This window comes from Balaenoptera borealis (assembly GCF_965194805.1).
Source record: "Balaenoptera borealis genome assembly, chromosome: 16".
Taxonomy (NCBI): domain Eukaryota; kingdom Metazoa; phylum Chordata; class Mammalia; order Artiodactyla; family Balaenopteridae; genus Balaenoptera; species Balaenoptera borealis.
In genome coordinates, this window is record NC_138872.1 from 87,382,515 (window position 1) to 87,406,206 (window position 23,692).

The 23,692-nt window shown below is 51.2% G+C and overlaps 1 protein-coding gene across 2 annotated transcripts; it reads right to left on the reverse strand.

Annotated features, from left to right (window-relative positions):
- Positions 1-1,627: 1,627 nt before the first annotated feature.
- On the reverse strand, positions 1,628-23,583 carry EIF3B (eukaryotic translation initiation factor 3 subunit B). 2 transcript variants are annotated; one of them, XM_082360968.1, is made up of 19 exons: positions 23,026-23,583; positions 18,111-18,303; positions 16,013-16,132; positions 15,649-15,706; positions 15,326-15,454; positions 14,780-14,937; positions 13,817-13,948; positions 13,668-13,734; positions 13,231-13,277; positions 11,690-11,900; positions 9,986-10,058; positions 8,996-9,118; positions 7,409-7,487; positions 6,533-6,671; positions 4,485-4,610; positions 3,881-3,958; positions 3,410-3,518; positions 2,775-2,893; positions 1,628-2,055 (listed from the first exon to the last, which is right to left on the reverse strand). In XM_082360968.1, exons 1-18 carry the CDS (start codon positions 23,438-23,440, stop codon positions 2,790-2,792), a joined length of 2,361 nt encoding a protein of 786 aa, XP_082217094.1. In that variant the 5' UTR covers positions 23,441-23,583; the 3' UTR covers positions 1,628-2,055; positions 2,775-2,789. The 2 variants fall into 2 exon arrangements, with proteins under 2 accessions (XP_082217094.1, XP_082217093.1); XM_082360967.1 differs by having other exon boundaries at positions 1,628-2,050; positions 23,026-23,524.
- Between the last annotated feature and the right edge of the window lie 109 nt (positions 23,584-23,692).

Consider the following 23,692-nt stretch of genomic DNA (forward strand, 5'->3'; position numbering starts at 1 on the left):
CCTGCCCAGTCACGCAGCTCACCAGCGTGCCAGGTGACAGCAACACTGTTCCCGCCCACGGGAGCCAGCGTGGGTGTAGGTGCAGTAAATTGCTGCTGCACTTTCATATAAATCACAGAGAGACCAGATCCATGAAGTTCGGATCTGAGAAACCCAACTTCATGGTTCGAGCTGCAGAGGACCCAGAGGCCCATTCACCCCAGCCACGGCTCTCAGTCCGGCCAGCCCAGCAGCAGGGAGCGGCCACACCCGGTCACTTGGTCGTCCACAGGCAGGAGTGCGCTGGTCGCGCCCAGGTCAGTGCTGGGCTCCAGGACTTCTTGGCCACACGAACGAGGCCGGGGAAGGGGCGCCCCTGTAACACCCATGCTCCCCCACAAAGGCCCGGCCTCTGACCCACCAGGAACTTGCTGGAGAGCCCACATCACCGGGTTCCGACATGAGGGCAGATCCCTCGCATCCTGCCTGCTCCGAACACAATGGAGAGCAGGCCCGCGTGGGTGGCCAGGAGCCCAACGCCCACACCGACGCCCGAACTGGGGACACTCTGCCCTCCCCCACAGGGGGGGGGGGATTCCTCTACAAAGGGCCGGCCCTGGGCCACCAGTTCACAGAAAAAGAGAGGTAACGCAAGCACGATTGCTTAAGAAATTTTTATTCACAAACTATGTAAAAGTTACAACTAGCCAGTTTAAAACAGTGAAAAGTTAATCTTTCAATAGCTCTGTTAAAAATCTGTTAATATGATAGAACCATGTGCCTTTTCCTTCTTACTGCCATGAAATTAGAAAAACTAGGTCTCGACACAGTGAAGTTTAAGGAACGTGAAAGGAGACAGGAACTGCTGGGACTCCGAGGGGGCGCGAGGATGAGCTACGCGGCAGGACGAGGGGCTGCAGAGAGAGCCCAGGCCCCGGAGGGAGGACGAGCGCGGAGCCCCGGCTCCCACGGGAGAGGCCAGGTGGCGGGGACGCTGCCGGTCGGGGGCCGCTTCGCACCAGCCGGCCGAGCTGCGGGGGCAGACATCTGCCTGTCTCCTGCCCCACAAGGTCGTCTTAGGTCTGTCCACCGTACACAGAGGTCACGGCTGTGAGCTCCAAGGGTACCTGTTCCGTGCTTCGCTGCTTTTTAAACTAAGCTTCAGGTTCCAGGAGAGAAAGAGACAGAGGTGGAAGAAGCTGCCGTTTCACAAGGCACCGAGGGCAGCAGGACACTGCAGGTGAAAACGAGCTGAGTTACCTGGATTTGCTCACTCCCTCCTCCGTGGGGGAAAGAGTTAAATATTCAAACAGGACCACATACTAGTGGCTAAAGTGACAACTGTCAATGTTAAGTCTTCAAACCTGTGTAACTGAGGAAAAGGCTAAAGGGTTCTTTCTCATCAGGTGAACTGACAAGCACAGGAAACAAAAATTGAAAAAGAAGAAACTGTGTTTGGGCTGATGCATCACTTTTCAAAGCTCAGCTGCAAAGCAGAAGGAAACCCCGAGGGAGGCTGACAGCCCCTCCTTGCCTCTCGAGCGCAGCGCTGGACGCACTAAGCCCAGCGGTGGCTGCTACTGTGGCAGACGGGAGAAGCACGAAGGTCAAGGCCGCTATCTACGTTCAAAGACAGGAGAAAGACAGCTTTTTCATACAGGTTTGCTTTTATTTCCACGTTCAGCCTGTTGAGAGAACCTGTCACAACCTGAATGGCGGGGGACGCGCTGGCGCCCCAAGCGGCTTCCCTACTGGCGGCCAGGGAGCCCTGGAGGGACCCCGCGCGGCTGTGGACGGCGCTGGCCGCGTGAGGCAGGGCCCAGTCTTCGGTGCGATTGGAAACCCAGCGAGAGAAAACCGAGAGCAGCGCCGGCAAACCTCCCCCACCCTGGGTACCAGTGGCTGAAAGGCACAGCGACGTGTGGAGACGGCGAGTCCCAGGCGCGGCCACAGCCCGGGCGAGAGAAAGCGCAGGTGAAAAGTCAAGAGTGGGCAGGCTTTCCGCAAAAGGATGACCTCGGTTCCAGCACAACACACGGTGACGCTGCAACAAGGGGACACCGTCCGCTCGCTGTCCTGCAACAAGGGAACTACATCAGGTCGGTCGGCAGCGGCCTGGGCCCCAGGCGAGCGCGCGTGGCGAGCGCACGGCACACGCCCCTCGGAAGCAGGAGGGGCCACGCCGGCCCGACGCCTGCAGATGCGCAGCAGCGGCCCGGACGCGGGAGCCGCCAGCCCTGCTCTCCCTGCGCGGAGGCGGCACGGCCGGACGCCCGAGGCGCACGAAAGCCCGGACCTCCTCTCCCCGCACACACGTCCGCTCTGAGGTCCAGAGCCGCCACGTCTGTTCTGTTATTGAAGCCTGCGTTCTGGCTGCACCTGACGGGATTTTGGAGGCTCCTGTCTCTGACCAACCAGGGACAGACCAGGACGGGTGCTGCGGCTGGTGAGACCCACCTTTCTGCTGGACACCCCGAGGCCTTCTCCCAGCAAAGCCTCCCTCCTCTTCAACAGGCATCAACCACCAGTGTCTGCCCAGCCCTCCTCTCACCCATGGCCAAGCCTTGCTGGATTTTACGGGAGCTTGAGGCCCAGAGCCCTCAGACGAGAGGCTCCAGACACCCAGGGTCTGCATTGGACCCCTCCCAGCTCACAAGCAAGGACGCGGCTAACCCCGAGTACAGGAAGTTGGGTTTCACTCGTCCCCTTACACGAGCTGCCTTCTGACGTGCGGGAGAACAGGGCAGGAAGGAAGAGTCAACAGGGCGCTGCGTGCGCCCTGTCCCCAGTCTTACCGCAGGGCTCTCGGATCACTCCTGGCTTCCAAGCGGAATAATTTCTTCGGTGACGAAGAACTCGATGGTCTCCTCCTCCCAGTCGTCCACGTTGCTGTCCAGCTCGTCCGTGTCCACACCTGCAGGGGCGGCGGGGGGCACGTGTCACACCACGTGCAGATGTGGGGTGAAAACTCGTGGAACACGCTCACACACACACACGCGCGCGTGTCCCGCACCCGCCAAGAGGCCAGTGTGAACATAGCAAGGTCCCCTGCGAAGAAAGGACTATGGCCTTGACCTGCAGGCAGCAAGAAACCCTCAGTTCTTTTCTAGAGTCTTTTGAAGATTCCCTTTAAGATACTTTTAAAGAGAGAATTCCCTGGTGTTAAAGATTCCCTTTAAGATACTTTTAAAGAGAGAATTCCCTGGCGTCCAGTGTTCAGGACTCGGTGCTCTCACTGCCAGGGCCTGGGTTCCATCCCTGGGCAGGGAACTAAGATACTGCAAGCCACAATCTTCTTTGAAAGATTCTTTTTAAGAATCTTTAGGCAACACTTGATGTTTTCTGAAAACTCTGGGAAATTAAGATGAAAAAAGGGAAAAACACTTTAACTATACGCTTTGAAGAGTGTATCTTTGGCTAACAAAGTTACCTCCTCGCAATTCCAGCCGTGCGTTTTTCTGCTCCATATAGAGTTCTTGAGCCATTTTCCGGTATTTTCGGAAATCTTCCATCATGGTTCGTCTTCTCTCCACTAATTCCTGTGGGTAGAGTTGCGGAGAACTTACAGAACTAACAACTCTCATCACTGTCATAATTCTGCTCAACCCAGATGAAAATGAAAACACGGTCAGCAGTAGGCCCACCTGACGGGATGACGTAAGGACTCTACAGAGACCCTTGGGGCAGGAAAGGTGGGAACTTTGCTCGCCGCCTTCTGCCTCTAACGTGGCCTGTACCACCCGCCTTCCGTGTCTGAAAAGCCAGCCACCCGAGGGCCACAGTCGGGCCCCAGTGGCACAGAGCCGCCCCCGCCAGTTTGTCCCCATGGCCTGGCGCTGGCCTTCTCTGCCATGAGAGGACGGTCCTTGGCACCTCCCTCAGGCCTGGGGACAAGGCTAACCTTTGAGGCTTTGGATTGGCTCAAACGATCCTTCTGTTCAAAGATCTTGGAGTATTTCTTCAGATCCTTTTTAATTTGCTGAAACAAAGACAAGTCACTCAGGATTTACACATTCGAAGCAAGAACCACAAATGTAACCCTCCGAGCTGCCAACATGGAACGACTTCCTCAATGATGAGCAAAGCACAGCCTCCGAGAGCGCTCAAACGCAGCGTCTGCACGCCAGCGGCCTGCCTTCTTCCCTGGGATTTACACGCTCCCTCAGCTCCGTCCTGATACCATCAGCGTGTTTCTCCATAACTACGTAAATCCCATCAGAACTTTTTAGCCGCCCCTGCCATCTTTTTCATCCCCCCCCCACAGTTTGTGCAAACTCCCTGGAACAGTACCGACGTGGCCTTAACCTGAAAATCTAAGTTTCCGCTCTGAAACTACTCTTTTCCTTTTGGTTCTTGAATTGTTTTGCGTCTCTTCACAGGGTCCCCCATAAATGTCCCGCTTCTACTCCTCACTCATTATCAGCCTAACGGTAACAGGAAGAAGCAGCTGCTTCTTTCAGCGTCAGTTGCTCCCACGTCCCTACACCTGATGAGGACGACCAGACCTTGACCTGATCCTGGCTCAGGAGGGTGGGGGGCCGAGGCCTCCACAGCAGCTGGCAGAAGCGGTCCTTGCTGTTCTTCTGCAGGAGGCGGCCCTGGAACGTCCACAGCCAATAGGCATTGTCCACCTGGAAGAGAGCAGAGGCCCCACTGAGCTGCCCCGCACCAGGTTACACCAGGAGGCAGAGGCCCTGGAGCCCGCAGTGTGGACAGAGTGACAAAATTAACCATCTCGTTCAACAGCTGTTCGAGAGCCAATAATCTGCCAAAGAACGTCGTTGGTATTTGGGAGACACCTAGAATCATGTACCTGACTGGAGAGTGCAGCGTGTGCAGCAGCTAGGAACGGGGCTAACAAAGCACGTGTGCCAGAGCAGAAATCAACCATGTCACCAAACACGGTTCAGCTGGATACAGGAAGCAGTGCCACAATCTATGCTCTGGTGAACTCCCGTTGCAGACCAGCACTCGGGGGGCAGTTAACACCGCGTGGTCAGCCGTCTAAAAGGATTGCAAAGTCAGGGTAGGCCTCACTGAGGTGACCTCTGAATAAACTAGACACGGGCATGGTCAACATATCCTGCTCCGAACGCAAGGATTATTACTCAAGACACTGTTTCCAGTGACATCTGCAAAGCCCACGTTCCTAAAACTTCATCACTTCGTTAAACAGAACTGCCCTAGTGGGTCTGTAAACAGGCATGAGCTGGTTCAACTGTCCATACCTCAATCAATAAAAACAGTCAATAAAGACAAAGTAGGGTCCTCAGCAAGTTTTACCACCAGTGTGAGAATACTGAGCTTGTGAACAAGACACTACAGAGCGTGATTTGTACGGACACAAATTCTGAGCCCCACAAATTTCTCAGGCTGTGGATCTCTCCTGAGACCCCAGAGGAAATGGGTCCTCTCCCCAGCAAAGTGCCTGTGCACAGACACGGTTTCATGCCCTTTCAGGGAGGCCCCAGGCCGAGAAGCCCGCTCACTGGCGGTCCACGCCTGCTCCTTCGATCACAGGATCCTGTTTCTACTTCCGCTGACACACCCGCAAATCTTTTGCTAAAGACAGAGATGATGATCTTTTCAAGAAGTTAAAAACCGAAACGGCAAAAGTTTTCACACAGCCCAATTCAGATAGCAAATCCTGACTGAAGGCTGAGCAGTTTCCGATGCTGGGAACACAGCTCAGAACAGGAGAAAAGGCCCTTGTCCTTGCAAAGTTCCATGCCAGCGGGAAAAGGGGACAAGGAACTCGTAACAACGGCTAAGGTGAGCGTGTATCGTTGAGCACCATGAACACACACAGCGGGGTGAGAGGACGCAGGGAGCAGGTGGGGAGGGGAGCCTCTGCGGACGCGCGCTTGACGCCACCTGAATGGCAGGAAGCACAGCACCCGCGTGAACGACATTCCAGGGAGGGGACGCACGCAAAGGCCACGAGGCGGGAGCAAGCACGGGCGCTCGGGGTCAGCGCGGCCTCGGCTCGGGAAACGCGCACAGCCAAAGGCTGTGCCGTCAGAGGCCGCTGCACAGAGGACCTAACGGGCTGGGCGACCAAGTACTGACGGTCCGAACCAGGAACCGCTCAAGAGGGAAATACTGTGCTGGGAAAACAAGTGCAAAGCAGAAGAGACCCACCCTCCACTGAGCAGCCTGGTTTAGCCCTGCAGTGCAGTGGGTGGGTGCTAACCGAGTTGGGAAGCGGTGCCACCTGATTCCCACTCTACAAGCCCTCTGGCTGCGGCGGCAGACGCGGGCGGCCCGGGCTCCGACTGGAGCGACTAAGACGCGCTCTGACTTAGGAAGAGAGATGAAGCAATGCCGCCCTGTTCGTGGAGGAGGCTGGCTGCCCTAGGGACTCTGGAGAGAGGGATTCTGGGTGGCCTGGGCCGGGCCCGGGAGCTCAGCAAGTGGGTCAACCGCATCGCCCGCTGGGAAGAGACGCAGGAGGGGAGGTGATGCGATGCCACACTCGGTGCACTCCCCCACGGCGAAGAGGGCCCCCCACGGCCCGGTCCACGTGGCACCGAGGCTCCCCGGGCCCCCGTACCTTGTGGCTCCACCAGGACACGGACGTGATGACATAGCGCCCGGTCGGATCCCACTCGACGTCGGAGGCCATGTAGTGCTCTGCGATATTCATGACCGTACAGTCCGAAGTGTCAACGAAGGCCAAGGCGCCGTTCATACTGGGGAACAGACAGCACGGTGGGCCTTCTCCAGGAGCCGTGTGTGTGCCCGCCCCCGGCTCCAGGGTGAGGGTACAGGCCAGACTCGGGAGCCCGGGGTCCCCTAACCACCACCTCATCACCGACGTGGAAATAATCACAGCGAGGACCTCGTAAGGATGTTGTGACTGAAGACGTACAGGGCACACGAGCACCGTAGTGTCTGCTGTGATTATTCTCAGAGGGAAGGCCATCTGAGGCCAAGCCTCCAAAGCCACAGCAAGAAGCACCTGTGGTGAGACGGGGGTGTCCTGCTGGCTCAGAGGCGGGCACTGCACACGTCCTGCTGAACAGCAACTAAGGGGGAGCGAGGGAGGGTAACGCCCAGGTCCTCGTGGTCACACCAACCAGAGGACAAGATGGGCTCACGGCCTGACTAAACATCCTGCCTACAAGGAGACACGGATCTTACAACATGGTAACGGGATCGCCAGCAAGAGGTCCTGTATAACCACGCAGACCTGTCCTCCAGGCCCGCAGTGAAAGCGCCTGCGGGCAGGCTGTTTTAATCTGCCTGGTCTTGGCCTGCGTCTCGGGAGCAGGATGGAGACGCCACACAACGCTTCACCCAAACTGGGCCGACCCTTCTGTGGGAGAACCTGTCCACTGCATCTGCGCAGAGCCAGGGCGCGGGCCCGGGGGGCCAGGGTCTCTGCACAGCCCACAGCCAAAGCCCGCAGCATCAGACAGAAACCCACCTCCGCAGACCAGCCAACACAACGAACTGTCCTTGGGGGCTCCAGAAGATGGTGTTGGCCTGCTGTTTATCAAACATCTCTGAAAGGAAAGAAAGTGTCAGAGGTCAGCCTGCAGCAGAGATGGAAGGACCAGCAGTGGGCTCTCGCTGCCCCCCACGGGTGTACACACCACAACTCTACAGAGGTACCACACCTGTTTGCTACCTGTGAAAGCAAGGTCAGAAAATCAACTTAAGTACACCTCAAATTATGACCCAGTTAAAAAAAAAAATAAGAGGGGGCAGGGGGGGATTCTGAAGCTGCAATACTATTTTAAATAACATTGTACGTTCAAAACAATGTACTTGACAACGTAACTGGACAAAAGACTCCACTTACGGTTAGTGTTACTACAGGGACTCAACACCAGGGTGAGGAATCCACAGTTTTCATCAGATTCTCAGAGAGATGTGCGACCCCGAAAAGCCTAAAAATCCTCTCTTCTAGTGACTCACACACCTTTTTAACTAATAGAAACTATTTAACTCCGTCATCTCTCCAAACCACTCCCTTCCTGAAGGCTAGAGGCAGGTCCTCGCCCCAGGGGTCTCTTCACTCGAGAGGGGGGAGCAGAGCGTGGAGGGGGGATAGACTGGTGAAGGCAGCATCACCCTGACTGGGGGCGGCAGGATTCTCGGACCGAGACAAAGGAAAGAGAACGCCGCTGGCAGACATGCTCTACAGTCCCCACCACGAGGAGGCCGGGAAATGCGTGCGACAACCCCGACAGGGACCCTTCCCGGGAGGGTAGGGGAGCGGGGCGCTCGGAAGGCAGAGGCGCTTGCGTACTTGCTCTTTTATAACCTACTTGGTAACGAGAAACCATGAAGTCTTCAGCTGCCCCTACTTCCTTTCGTAAGGAAGGGAATCAATAACACAGTCAATTTTGTGATAGCCAATTGGTAACACCACGAAATGATTCTACCACAAATACTGCTAAACTTCAGGAGGTGGACCTGATTTCTTACAGAAATATCTCAGGAAAAGCTCTTTCCAGGGCACAGGAGTCCCTGTCAGGTACTGGGACGACCCCCCCTGCCTTTGCAGCAGGGAGCCGTGTGAGGTTCGGGGAGCATGGGGCGAGCAGAGCCTGAGGGCGCCTCACCCCTGAGGTGGGTGCAAGAGGTCTCCCACCTCAGTCCTCACAAAGAGAAATGCTGACGCAACAAACACGGACCCGCCTTGTGCTTGGCCCTGAGGCCGCAGGACAGGAGAGCACCCGGTGGCACCCGGGCTGGGCGGAGAGCCTGTCCTGAGGGAGGGCAGGGGCTTCCAGGCGGAGCAGACCGAGGGCGGGCACGTGACCCCAAGCCCGGAGCGGGCAGCTGCAGCCACGAGAGGACAGGACAGGACAGGACTTCGGAACAGTGAGGTTCAAGGGCCCCCGCAGGAGCGCAGAGAAGGCCCGTCCTTTGCGACAAACTCCCTCTGGGGCCATCACCACCGCCACCAGCCCACGTGACCCTCTGTGCCTGTCCCGCCGAGCGCTCTCCGCGGAGCGACGACCGAGCTCTGTCCTGAGAGTCTGGGCGCAAGCCGCCTACTTACTGATGAGCTCGATCTTGCCATTGTTCTTCACGTGGTAGAAAGACACCGATATCCGAGGAGCTTCCCCATGCAGCACGGCAAACTTACTCCCGTTCGGCTCCCAGGCGAAGGCTATGATGGTTTCTAAGATGGGGAAGAAGGGTGAGCTCCTTTTGGTCACTTAGGAACAGAACATTCCTGACCAGTTAAAGTTATTCAACCAGAGAAATGCCCCAAATTCTTAAATTCATTCAAAGGACCAGAGAGCAGCACAGAAACAAAGGCAGCGCACTGCCCCTGTGTGAAGCCGCCCCGGCCAGCGGGGACACCACCCTGCGTCCCCCCCACCACGTCCTGCTGCAGGGGCGGGGAGGGGCAGGCCAGGTGCGGTGCAGCCTGTGGACGAACCCTCCTCACCCTCCTCCTCGCCGCGGCCCTGGACACAAGGGCTCAGGCGCCTCTCTACCCAGGCAGCACGGCCACTTCACCTCCTTCCCCTCCTCCTCTCCCCAGCAAAACAGAAAATACAGGCTAAATTTTCCACCTAAAGACAGAAACACAGCACCTGAAGTTTCCATGAGTCCAAAGAAACCCACCAAAAAAACAAAACACCTCTATTAAACTGAGAACTTTCACACGTAAGAGCACGAGTCCTTCGGCTGCCGTCACTGGGCATGTGATGAAAACCTGCCTTTCACACTCTCTCCCAAGTGTGGAAAATGGTGAGAACCCCTGCTCCTCTGCTATATAAGCAGATCGCGTGGTGTGGAAAAACAGGAGGCATCGCTTCACTTGGCAACTGGAAAAGCTACGAGACTGAAGCTGGAAAGGACAAAGAACACCCTAAACACACGCATGTTTTGTAACTTAGAGCCAGACGCTGTTCACTGTGAGTTAGGGTTCTGAGTCTCGGCCATTCTACCTGGGCCATGAATTCACACAGAAGCTTTAAGGGTACGTGTGACAGCACACAGGTGAACTCAACCACAGGACAACGACAATGGGACTTGCCTTTCATTTCGACCACATCGACAGGCACCTGTTTTTCTCTCATTCGGAAAATTTCAAAATTTGTGACAACACCCTGTGTAAAAAAAAGAAAAGGAAAGGGGTAACATTCTGGAAACTGAAAGCATGAGGAAGACAGAAGGACAATTTAATGAAAGATTAAACACATACACCTGGTAAAGACATATGAATATCTGTAGTGATTAAAATGATGAAACAGTAACTCTCAAAAGCTGATGGAGGGGGACTTCCCTGGGGCGCAGTGGTTAAGAATCCACCTGCCAATGCAGGGGACACGGGTTCGAGCCCTGGTCCGGGAAGATCCCACATGCCGCGGAGCAACTAAGCCCGTGCGCCACAACTACTGAGCCTGTGCTCTGGAACCCGTGAGCCACAACTACTGAGCCCGCGTGCTGCAACTACTGAAGCCCACATGTCTAGAGCCCGTGCTCCGCAACGAGAAGCCACCGCAACGAAGAGTAGCCCCCGCTCGCCACAACTAGAGAAAGCCGGCGCGCAGCAATGAAGACCCAACGCAGCCTAAATAAATAAATAAATAAATTTATTTAAAAAAAAAAAAAAAAAAAAAAAGCTGATGGAGGTAGAAACTGGTACAGTCTCTGGAGAACAAATGGATCCCACCGCCCCCAACCCAGATTCTATTCAAGACCTGCCCTAAAGGTCATCTCAAGCACAGAGAGGTCCAAGAATACACACTGCAGTTGTAGTGCCATAAAGGTCCACTGACTAGGACTGATCCAACTATTTCAAAACAGCAGAGCATCCTGCAGCGCGTTTCAAGATGCACTCACGTAAAAAGTGGGTGCTGTGTTATTCACAACAGCCAAAAGGTGGAAACTACCCAAGTGTCCATCAACAGCTAAATGGACAAACATGACACAATTCAATGAACGCTGCTCAGCCGCAAATATAATGAGGGACGGGCACACGGCACCACCTGGGTGAGCCCTGAACCAATGTTCAGTGAAGGAAGCAGATACAAAAGGCCACAGAGCGGATGACTCCATTCATGTGAAATGTCCAGAACAGGGAAATCCAGAGAGACAGGAAGCAAGACAGCAGGTGAGAGGATGTCAGGAATGGGGGTGACTGCTCATGGGTGTGGAGTTCCTTTTGGGGGTGATGGAAATGTTCTGGAATTAAGACAGTGGTAACTTGTACAACTGTGTGAATGCAATAAAGTCCAGTAACTGTACAGTTAAAACAACTTTTGGTAAAAAGAAGAGAAGTATTTCCATTAGAAGGAAAAAAATCACGCAATTTTTTGGATAAGTTAAATATTAACTGATGCAAACCAACAGAAAGTCTGGCTGCAGAACTCTGTCAAGCATGCTACCCTGTGTTTAAAGAGAAAATGGAAAAGAAAACAACCTACTCATTTTAACTCCTTCAGAGAAGGAAGGTGGGTGCCTAGAGATTTCCCTGTGTTCTCTTGTGAACGCTAACCTACGTCAACTCTAAACTATGTGAAGGTTATCACCCACTCAAAGTTTTATAGAAAAACATTACACTCCTCAGCTGGAATATGACAACACCTCTAGTTATGACACACCAGCTAACTTTCGGCGTCAGGTGGGTGTGAAAATAAGTCATGAGTTTGAACCAAAAAATCCATTAACACCCCCCGAACAGAACTGAGCTGTAGAAGGAATGACCCCTGCCCCCTGCCCACTGGCATCCACTTACCTGGGTACCTTTTGGAGTCCTATCTACTTTAACACACAAGTAATCTCCATTTTTCTGCCAATGTAGCTTGCAATCCACAACATTAAATAGATTCCTAACTCTGATCTCTTGTCTGGTAGGAAGTTGCATCAGGGTTACCCTGGCTGGAATATCCTTATCTTCAGGCACCCAAAAGGCTATTATGTTACCACCGGGAGACCAGGAGAAGTCTCTGCAGAACAAAGAAAATGAAATGCTTACAAGGACTGGCTAAGAAATGATGAGAGCAGAGAATAAGAGACCTCATTCTCTGCGTAAAAGCTCAGCGGTGGCGCATGTACCCCAAGAACACTCGTAGCAGCCAGCACTCACTGAGCGCTCACTACCATGGGCTCCGTCCCCAGAACAACTCGGGGGCTTTGCTAGACACACTGTGCCAGCGAGGAGAGAGAGGGGTGCTGATAATACCACCCACCGTCGCACAGGGGTCACGAGATTCAATCCCCAAGCTCTGAAACCCCACTCAAACTCTTAACCACAAGGCAAGTAAAATAAACTTTAGGCTGATGGATCCAGCTACATGATTTCTGAAGATTCATTAAGGGGCTAAAGGGGGAAAACACCAAATCAAAAAATATAAGAGGATTAAAGAAGAATTAGGGCAATTCTCTCTACTGCAAAAGTTACACTAAAAAGTGCTGTTAACGAACAATCCATGAGTTCGTATCTGTGAAGAGCACCTTCACTTTTGCATTTTACTGAGAATTAATTCCCAGTTTTACTTTTAATTATAAGCCATCGTTTTGCCCAAGAATGTAAACATAAAAATAATAAGAAGGGCTTCCCTGGTGGCGCAGTGGTTGAGAGTCTGCCTGCCAATGCAGGGGACACGAGTTCGAGCCCTGGTCTGGGAAGATCCCACATGCCAGTGGAGCAACTGGGCCCATGAGCCACAACTACTGAGCCTGCGCGTCTGGAGCCTGTGCTCCGCAACGGGAGAGGCCGCGACAGTGAGAAGCCCGCGCACCGCGATGAAGAGTGGCCCCCGCTCGCCGCAACTGGAGAAAGCCCTTGCACAGAAACTAAGACCCAACACATACAAAAATAAATAAATATATTTAAAAAAAAAAAAAATAAGAAGAAGAAGCGTGAATGTCCTTGCACCGCTGATACTTCACTGCCCCCAGAGATTTCAGGTAAATAAAAACGTGCCTCCTCATTGACAGAGAAAACCACTGAGGCCACGCAAACCCCATGGCACAGACCACCAGAGAGACACAGAGACTTTCAACTAAGTGGAGACCCCACTTCCTCAAAGACTGCGCCCCCAAGTCTCTGGTTCCAAGGCAGAAACACGAAAGGAAGCAGGCCCTCAAGATGCCCCTACATGCAGGAACGGGGAGCGCTGACGGGGGCCGCTAACACACAGTGCGCGGTGGCAGGCACAAGCCTGCTGTGACACCCTTGTGCTAGGGTGACAAGCACCAGCATTTTCTCCAGCTGTGTAGGAGCCAAGTGCTAGAGGAGGGAGGCAAAAACCACATGCTAAGAGATTCGCTTACTTTATGCCAGAGATCTTCAAGCTCTTCTTGTCCAAAAGACCCATAGACTGCGGAAAAACAAGGTTACAGTGGAGTTAAACCATGCCCATGTCTCAGTGGTACGTACAATCTTTCACAACGTGCGCCTGCCGAGGGAGCGGCGCAAGCAGAGGGCGACCGATCAACAATGAAGCAATTAACCCACAGCAGCAAAGTGCACATTTCCAGAGCCCACTTCACCAACTCCCATCCTTAACCCCCTGCAGCTGCAGAAGCGGGGGCTGGCGGATTAAAGACCCAAATCCAGGACCCGAGCAACTGAAAGGCACAGAACTAGTCTCTCTCCCTTTTGGCTGCACCACAAATTAAGGGAAAGCACTGCATCCTCGAGCAGCTACTGGAGCTGACAAGCAACTGACGGGGCAGCTCACTTTCAGATAATCAAATAAATCACTTACAGGAGTTTCATAGATACTGAGAGTATCGAGTGTCATTCTGGCAAAGAATTTACCATCATGGCTCCACCTACAAAGAAGAAAAGTGCCAGACTCATCGACGAAGAAAAGGCCACAAAGAGGTCACCACTGGCTACCATGGGTCCACTTACTTAAAAATAGGCCAATGGGCTGAGCTTTCACAGTGAAAACCTCTCTTCTTCTGCCCGGTAAGGATGTCCCAGATGATGATGGCCTGAGGGTCATCCTGAGTGTCCATCAGGGGGCTAAAAGTCACCAGGTACCTGCAACAGAGGGGACACCTACTCATCTCCTGCACGCTTCCAACTCCTCTCATGTGAAGGTCACAGTTGTGTGGGTGTGGCAAGGACCTGTCCACACTGCAGTGGACGTGGCCAAGCTTCCGCTCCAGAAGGTGACTCCAGGCACAAGTGAGGCTGCCAGAACAGCAGCCAAGACTCGTGTAAGCAGCACTTTCTCCAAACTCCAGTCTCCCCCGACCACGTCCTCCCGCCTGGAGACCCCACTCGAAATACGGAGCAGAACCACCGTGGCACAGACCATTCAGTCCCGCTCGGCACCAGGGTGCTCCAAGGATCACCTCAAGATGTCTCCCTGAGTAAAGCAATTATACTCCAATAAAGGTGTTTAAAAAAAAATGTTTCCCTGATAAAATCAGGACAAGGAATGATCCAACAGATTCCAAACAAAAGTCGGCTGTGTGCACGAGCGGAATGAGAGATGTGGAATTCTCATACTTTCTCTTCCTTGGATTTTAATTAAGACAACAAGGTAAAGAGAAGGGATGGTCACGTGCAGTATCCACAGGGGACCGGTTCAAGGTCCCCCCACCCCGCGGTCGGTACCAAAGTCAGCAGATACTCAAGCCCCTTATGCAAGAAGATGTAGTTTATGCATATGTGTGGAGAAAGAAAACGATAAAGCAAATGCAACAAAATAGTAACTGGAGAATCACGGTAAAGAGCACACGGGAGTCCTTTGGACTCTTCCTATAATGTTTCTATTTTAACTTTAAAATTACTGCAAAATAAAGCTTTAAAAAATTATCCCTAGAAGGCTGGCATGACTCCATTTGCAATTTTCAAACGGCTTACCTTTCACAAGGTGAGAAATCAATAAGCTGAACCCCTTGGTGGCTGAATCTCTGAATTTGTTTGAATTTCTCTCCCCCCCAAAGAGCAATGCCTCGCTGATGAAAGGTCGCCAGGTAGGTGCCCTTAGGAGACCAACGCACATACGTCTCTGTCCATCTCTGTGGAAAAAATCAGTGCCGATGTTAACACAACAAAAAGCCGAACACAAAGAGTCCGAAGTCTACAGCAAATATACTCCTCAAACTTTAGGCTAAAAACACAAGAAGCCTATCCACTTCTTAGGGCGCCTTTCAAAGCTGGAAGAATAAAAGTTGTTCTCAGAGGCGTAACCTCAAAGCACGTGACACTTCACCTGCTCTTATACCAAGCTCCTCTTTTCTTTTGCCGTACGGCTTTTGGGATCTTAGTTCCCTGACCAGGGATCAAACTCGGGCCCTTGGCAGTGAAAGCGCAAGTCCTAACCACTGGACTGCCAGGGAATTCCCACCAAGCTCCTCTTTGTTAAGGAAACACGAGGTAAGTCCCCACATGGCAGCAAATACCCACCGCTCTCTCTTCAATGGAGACCGGATCCTTTACATCATTCCAGAATATGGAAGTGCGGTCTCCACTCTCAAATATCACACTGTACTGATCTCTGCATTCTGCCTCTTCAAGCCAATAACGTAAGTTTCCCTAGAAACAGAACCAAAGGCAAGGGATATATTACATTTCATTAATTTTAACCAAAGAATACTTATTCATAACTGTTGCTCTTAAGAGATTTGACCAGTTCGGTCAGCAGCTTTAACTCCTGAGGAGTACATCACTTCAAGCCAAGAGGCCAGCCACCATTTCTCCCCATTACGTATAGATTTTACACAACATACCAGGTCTTTGAAAGGCTGTTTCTCTGGAATATCCCACTCATCACTGATAGTCATGTACCTGGACGAGGAGCGACACGGTGACGATTACCACAAGGCTGGTGGTTCTCAAGCGCAGGCAGTACTGCACCCCTGCCCTCCCCGCACAGGGAAAGGACAAGGTTTTGACTGGTCATGACCGGTGAGGGGGTGCTGGTGGTCAGGGGGTGCTACTGGCCAGGGACGTGAAATGGTCCTGCAGTGGTCTGACGGGAGAATGCAGCTACCTAAAAGGCCCCTAAGCACCCACTGCCCCCCGGGGCAGAAACAGCTGGCCATTCACGCTCAGGAAAATGCCCAGGTTCTCCTGGGCTGAGTCAGAACTCACTTGTCAAAATCGGTGAAGAGGTTGACTCTGAATGTGTGCTGCTTGTCGAGCTTGTAGCCATCGGCATTTTTCACAGCATCCAAAGCATGGGCAGGGGATGCATATTCCAGGAAAATATACCTGAATTGAGAAAGAGGGCAACTTGCACAAGTGCGGACTTGAAGATCAGGCAGGGCACGCTCCACACGCCCAGACTTCCACAGAGCTCGTACCCACCACGAGTATCCGAGACCTGTCTTCCTGCCATGTCCCGGAGGCAGTCAGATCACTAGCAGGACAGTTCTAAACGTGAACAAAATCCTAGCAAAGATCCAAAGTCTCTAAGTACACGATCAGAAATTATAGAAAAGCTCATTAACCAAAACGTCCATTACCTTGACTATGGTAATGGTTTTATGGGTGTGTACACATACACCAAAACTTATAAAACCGTACACTTTAGAACTATCCGATTTTACTCTGTGTCAAGCACCTTTCAACAAAACTGTTTAAAAAAACATGGATAGTATCCGATTTTACTGTATGTCAAGTACCTTTCAACAAAACTGTTTAAAAAAACACGGGTAGTCTAATACTGTGTATTACAGGCAAAATTACAAAGGCTCTCAGAGAATGTTTCATTATAACAAAAATAACACAAGCAACTGCTCAAAAAAAGGTTATCCTGCCACCTAGTTCCTGAAATAAAAAAAGTATGAAGCATTACCTGCATGTGATAATTTTTTAAGAAATTAAAACTATTCTAGGTAGTTTCCAAAATTTGAAATTAAAAAAAATTAAGTTTATACCACCTTCTCATTCTTGTCCCATAAAAGACAATTTTGCTTGTACCCAGAGGCTGATATTTTTATGAAATTTTAATGGTGAAAGTCTGACAAGTTTGTGGAGCAACAAACAGAACTTTCATTACTGCTGGTCGAGTGTAAACTGGTCATGACACTCAGGCATAATTTGGGATTGGCCAGTGGCACTGAAGAGGGACACTTCATGCAGCCCAAACCCTCTCTTGTGCTCAGAAGAGGACAGACACTAGGCTGTTCCTAACTGCTGTTCAAAACACTGTCAATCCATAGGAAAACAGACAAACTGTCATATGATATGACAGAGCACAGAGCATTTATAAGGAAGGAACTAGAATTACACTTATCAATACAAAAAACCTAACATTGAACTTTTAAAAAGCAAACTGCAAGACACATACCTCATGCTACCATTTTAAAAAGATACAGGGACTTCTCTGGTGGTGCAGTGGTTAAGAATTCGCCTGCCAATGCAGGGGACACAGGTTCAAGCCCTGGTCCGGGAAGATCCCACATGCCATGGAGCAACTAAGCCCGTGCGCCACAATTACTGAGACTGCGCTCTAGAGCCCATGAGCCACAACCACTGAGCCCGCGTGCCACAACTACTGAGCCCACGTGCCTAGAGCCCGTGCTATGCAACAAGAGAAGCCACCGCAATAAGAAGCCCGCGCACCGCAACGAAGAGTAGCCCCTGCTCGCTGCAACTAGAGAAAGCCTGCGCACAGCAACGAAGACCCAACGCAGCCAAAGATAAAGAAATAAATAAATTTAAAAATAAGTAAAAGATACAATATTTTAGGTGATGCCACAAAAAAGTTACTACGGAATGACACAATGTCCCCTAGATCCTAAGAAGTATCTCCATTTCAGAGATGATAAATGTGGGGAAAAAGCACATCTTAGAATCAATAAAATACCATGTCAAATTTTCCTGAAATCTCGCCAACTTTCAGATCTGTTGGTCCCTTTGCCCAGGATGTATATTGTGTCAATAACTGTTCAGTGACGAAGAGATCAAGGTCTTATTTCTTAAAAGCATAGCAGCCACCTTACAATACCTAATTCAAGAACCACACTGCATCTCCTTCTCCCTCCCTCCAATGACCCCAAGGACCAAATCACTGCTCCACAGAGCTGCCAGCCGAGGGTGGCCTGGATAAATGTGGCCAAAGTGCCAAAGTGAGGCCACGCTCCTGCATTCACAGTGAGCTCCTGAGCACACGATCATCTTCACGGTGTCTGTCAGCTACCAAGAAAACACAAGTGACACTTCCGTGCTGGAGAACATGACTCACCCTTTTGTCCTTCCATCCTCCTCTGGATAAAAATCATTTGTGATTTTCCCAAACTTGGAAAAGATCTTATGGATGACGTTTTTGAGTTTCTCCAGACGGTCAGGTCCCACTTGAGGAACATTGTCGACCACAATCACGGAATCGATTCCATCTGCTTCCTGTGGCCGATCTTTGAGTATATCGCCCAGTAATTCTGTACAAGTGAAAGATTTGTCGAATGACTTTTTTTGACCAAGTTAATGCACTAGGTTAGCACACTGAACAAGTTTCCAAAAAGCAAAAAGTGAATAATCTAAATGCTTTCACTGTGAGCAAAAGAAATCAGAGCCCTGGCTTGACTCAAAATTTAAACTTGAAAGAATTAGAAATATTGTAACTCTTTACACTCCCACTGACAGTCAAGATATGTCAACTGACTTCTGGCAATAATGGAAGATTTTAAATGAATTTTTTCAAAGAGGTTTTAATAATGAAGAAGGCAAAAAAGAGGATGGCCTTTCACCAGAAATCAGAAAATACCCGAAGTAAGCAGGGAATGGCCTTCTCTGACCGGCCTCTACTACAAATCCACCCCCAGGCACTGCCTTCAGTTTACAACAAAACGAACTCATCACCCTATACTCGTTGCGTAAAACAGCCTTGTTCGCAAACCACACGGGACCGAGACTGGCTCTTCAGCCAGGTGACTACAGGCCAGAGAAGCTCATGAAAGCGAGCAAACAGTGATGCATCTTACCGACGACGGTGTCTCCAGTTCGACGAAATACCTCGCAGTATCACTGGGAGACACCAGCCATTTAGACCTTAAATTGTAAATGCTTAGAACAGTGCTTGGAACACAGTAAGCAACATCAACTTATTCTCATTAACTTCAAAGCTCAAAACCTATTATGTTCACGCCACCCGCTTTTAAAATTAAGATCAAAGAACCCAAATCTTAAGTGTTCAAACTTCTCAGAATTGCTTCATTTCCATAAAATGGTCAGCAAGAGTAAGAGAAAAAGAAGAAAAGATAGGTGTAAAACGAACTAGGAAAAAGAAACACAGAGGAACCAATGCAAACAGGTCTGGGAAGCCAACTGGAGGCCTACTGTTTTCCGGGCGATTCAATGTCATCTGGGGGCTGCCCGCTGCTGTCTTATCAGAGGCCTGTCTCAGGCTTGAAGTCCTTTTGACCGTAACGCCCCAGCACCAACAGAAACGCTGGACTGGCTGCTGCAGATGGGCTCTCGGAAGGCAAATGGAGTATCAGACGAAAAAAGCAAATCCTCCTCTTTTTAACACAAATTCTGTACGAATCCTAATCCCAATTAGTTAGTCAGCTTGTCTAGAAAGCTGTAAGATTCCAAGGCACCGTGTTAGGAGCGAGAACAGAAGGACATCTTTAAGGCTGCCATCAAAGCATACTCATTACACGAAGCTACACTGGTCATACAGACCTTCCTGATTTACAGTGGGGTTCCTTCCTGATAAACCCACTTACATAACACTGTAATTCAAACCATCACAACGTGGGGACTGTCTGTACAGGCAAAATGAGTGTACAAGGTAATTTTTAAAAAACAGCTGAAGAACAATGGCTTGTTACTCAGGTATCTATGTGTTCTGGAACCTAATTATCACTCTAATTTCTGCACTATACTCAAGCATTTCAACATGCTATATAGGACACATGTCAGAAAATATTCTTTGTTGTATTTCATTTTCAAAACTTAAGATGAATTTTCTTCACTTTTGTGTTAAAAAGGTTAAAAGGTCTTCAAAAAAGAAAAAAAGTCCTTTAATTTCCAGAGGCAAGCCCTGTTATAAACTATCTCTAATTAAACTTCAACACCTTTTAATGAATGATACTGAAAATGTTACCTTGGATAAAAGAATTGCCAGTTAAATTTCAATGAAGCTAAAATTGAGGCCAAGCAAAAAGGAAAAAGAAGGAAAGAGGCAGATTAGGTCATCGCATCTTTCCTACAGAGACTGAAGTCAAATCCTTGGGTTACTTTTAAAGCTGACTTACCAAACAATTACAAGGCCTGTTAAGCCTGATCCAAATTTACAAAGTTTACCATAAAAAGCTCAGCTTTTATACAAACTGTGTCTGGTGTATAAGAACCCACCCACACACACTTAAGGGAATAAGAGTAGTAACTATACAAGAAGAAACACATTTCCTTCATCATTACCAGCCCACGCAGTCAGAGTCCCACTCTGACTCCAGGGAATAAAGAAACAGTTCTCAAGACTAAGTAGCAAAGAAGACACTTAGTTAAAACCGTTATCACATATTTGCTTGGCCAAGCACCAAAGGCAGTTGAAAAATTAAACTGATTAAGGTGCAACTGTGCAGGCTTCCCTGGTGGCGCAGAGGTTGAGACTCCGCCTGCCAATGCAGGGGACACGGGTTCGAGCCCTGGTACGGGAAGATCCCACATGCCGCAGAGCAACTAAGCCTGTGCACCACAACTACTGAGCCTGCGCTCTAGAACCCGTGAGCCACAACTACTGAGCCCGCGTGCCACAACTACTGAAGCCTGCGCGCCTAGAGCCTGTGCTCCGCAGCAAGAGGAGCCACCACAACGAGAAGCCCGCGCACCGCAACGAAGAGTAGCCCCGGCTCGCCGCAACTAGAGAAAGCCCACGTGCAGCGACGAAGACCCAACGCAGCCAAAAATAAAATTAATTAATTTAAAAAAAAAAAAGATGCAACTGTGTGAGAGTTCACCTGTCTCAAAGAGGAAGGAGGCAAGACAACGGCACTGGGGCTGCGGCACCTACGAGAGGGCTCGTCACGAGACTCAGCCCATTTTCAAAACAACCAGCATCTTGAGCATCACTTTCTGACCCTAGAGGGCAGTTCTCATGAACCAGAAAACACACGTGAGCTACTGGCCTCAAGAAGACTGACAGCTTGCTCAGTCTCTGTTCCTTAGGACCAGGAGCCTCACGGGTCACTCTGGCGAAATACCAGGATCACAAGGGCTTCCAAAGGCCCTCCCAGCAGTCACCCAGCCTGGCTGGCCTGTGCTCATGTCAGTATCCTTTGTCACACATCGGAAGTCACATACTAGAAATCTTGTGTAAATTAGGTGTGCTCAAATAATGCTTAAAAAAAATCAGTTGTGGGTCTTCCCTGGTGGCGCAGTGGTTGAGAATCTGCCTGCCAATGCAGGGGACACGGGTTCGAGCCCTGGTCTGGGAGGATCCCACATGCCGCGGAGCAACTGGGCCCGTGAGCCACAATTACTGAGCCTGCGTATCTGGAGCCTGTGCTCCGCAACAAGAGAAGCCGCGACAGTGAAAGGCCCGCGCACTGCGATGAAGAGTGGCCCCCGCTTGCCGCAACTAGAGAAAGCCCTCGCACAGAAACGAAGACCCAGCACAGCCAAAAATAAATAGATAAATAAATAAGTAAATTTATAACAACAACAAAAAATCAGTCGTGAATAAATACCTAAGGACTCAAAATGGCTTTAAAATCAAAACTCAAATTTTAAAATAGAAGATAAATTGGTGTGGTAAGAAAAGAACACTGGTCTAGGCTGGGGGGTAGGGGAAAGGGGGTGAGCCCAGAAACACAGCCTCTCTGTCAATTCCCAGCAACCTACTCCACAAGGAACACATTTTCCTACAGGTGAAGGGCTTTGACTGGATCAGGGGCTCCCAAGTCCTCACTAGCTTGTGGAGCCCTTCCTGCTTTTCATGCTGAAATGTTTTTTGTCTCATGAAATAAAGTATAAGACAACAGTGACAATAACAGGTAGCCCTTTAAAATGATGTTTCAAATAAGTCAAATCATTATGCAGCACACTTCAAACGTATACAGTGCTGTACATCAATTATACCTCAGTAAAACTGGAAGGAAAAAAAACCAAAAGCATTTGATAAAAATTTTAAAAATAAATAAAATTATCTTTCAAAGTCAGACAACTCTGTTGTTTCTCTAAACCTTCTTTTTCATTTTATGGGATATCCTTTATTATTCTGACTCATTCTCAGAGTGATCACACACATCTCCAAAAAATCTAACTTTTAAGTGGTAACATCTTATTTTCCTGGTGTATAGTTGGCTACCTCTATGGTGTCTAATTCATTTTTCCCATTTTATTATAAGGTGGTCAATACGCAGAGAAATCCACTGATGTGCTCCCAGCCTGAAGAGGTAAAATGGCTAAAAACAAACATAAAAACAAATGAGATCAACCATCATCAGAAGTCACCTTAGGAGACAGGCTCTCTCAGGCAAAAAGCAGAAATAATGCCCGTAAGTCGAACCAAGGCAAAAAGTAAGGCAAAGTAAGCGATAATCGGTCCTACAACTCGAGAAAATTATTTGCCAACAGAAGGATGATAGTATGCCTACAGACTTAGGATAAGAGAGACGCAAATAGAAATCGGGTAGAGCCGGCCTCGAACTGTCCTCCTAAGGAACTCTCTGGGGGTAGACGCTCCTGTGGGACAGCGGGGGCAGAGGAACCCAGCTTGGCCACCCTGCTCTTCCCACTCCCGAGGGACAGCGTCCATCCACCCCTAAGGAGTCGGCATCGAGTCAGTCTCAGGCCTCTGACAAGTCTGGCGGGTCACTCGGGGCACCCAGACTGCAAACGAAGAACTGTCACCCGAGACCGTGCAGCACATGGAGTGTCCTGCTCGGCTCGACCCTAATGGCCACACCGCTGCACACTCGGCCACGGCTCCCGCGTGCACGCCGTCTGCCCTCACCACCCTCCAAACTCCAGGCTGCAGTGCCAGTGGCTGGCTCCCCAAGTTGTCTCCACCCTGCCCTCCTCTTCTTCTGGAGAAAACAAAATCCAGGCGCTCACGGAAACCTTCCCTACGTGCGGGCGACAGGCAGAGAGCGGGCACCCCTCCCGCGTTCGAGGATCGGGAACTTTGGCGCAGACCGGCCCCGCCGCCTCACCTTCCTCGCTCACGTCCTCCACGAAGTCCTCGGGGTCGCTGAAGGAGGGCTCGTCCGCGCCGCCGTTCTCCGCCGCGCCGCCCGGCTCCCCGCTCGACCCCTCGGACCCGGTCTCTGACGCAGCGTCCCGCACCTGTCCCGCCGGGGCCTCGTCCGCGGCCGGGGTGGGGGAATCCTCGGGCGGCAGCGGGGACACGCCGTGGGTCGCGCCGGCCTTCTCCTCCTCGTCCTCCGCGGGCTCGGCCGGCACATCAGGCCCCGGCTCAGCCTCCTCGTCCTCGCCGCCCGCCGCCTCCTGCGCGCCGGGCCGCGCCGGCTCCTCCCCCGGCGGCGGCTCGGCGGCCGGCTGCTGCTGCCCGGTCTCGGCCCGCTGCTCGGCCGCCTCGGGCGCCGCCACGTTCTCCGCGTCCTGCATGGCCCTTCGCTGCCGCCTCGCCGGGCCTCGCCGCGCTTCCGACTCTCCCAGGCCGCACCGCGCGCCTACCGCCGGGCCATGTGCGTGCGGCAGGGCGCCCACGGGGATAGGGGGGCGCCCATGCCTTGCTGCAGCCCCGCGCGCCCGAAAGAGCTCACAGGGCAGAAATATGGCCACCAGGGATTCCGACAGCGCCCCTGTGACAAGTGCGTGCTCCACTCTAATCACCGCACGTGCTTCGGTCAATCTACA

What these genes read in the sequence shown, in the direction of transcription:
- EIF3B (XM_082360968.1), bottom strand. Translation starts at nt 23,440, where the DNA reads ATGCAGGACGCGGAGAACGTGGCGGCGCCCGAGGCGGCCGAGCAGCGG. An exon ending in GGACTCCAAAAGGTACCCAG is followed by an intron (nt 10,059 to 11,689) that starts GTAAGTGGATGC and finishes TTTTTTACACAG; the next exon opens with GGTGTTGTCACAAATTTTGA. An exon ending in TGGCAAGATCGAGCTCATCA is followed by an intron (nt 7,488 to 8,995) that starts GTAAGTAGGCGG and finishes CTTTCCTTTCAG; the next exon opens with AGATGTTTGATAAACAGCAG.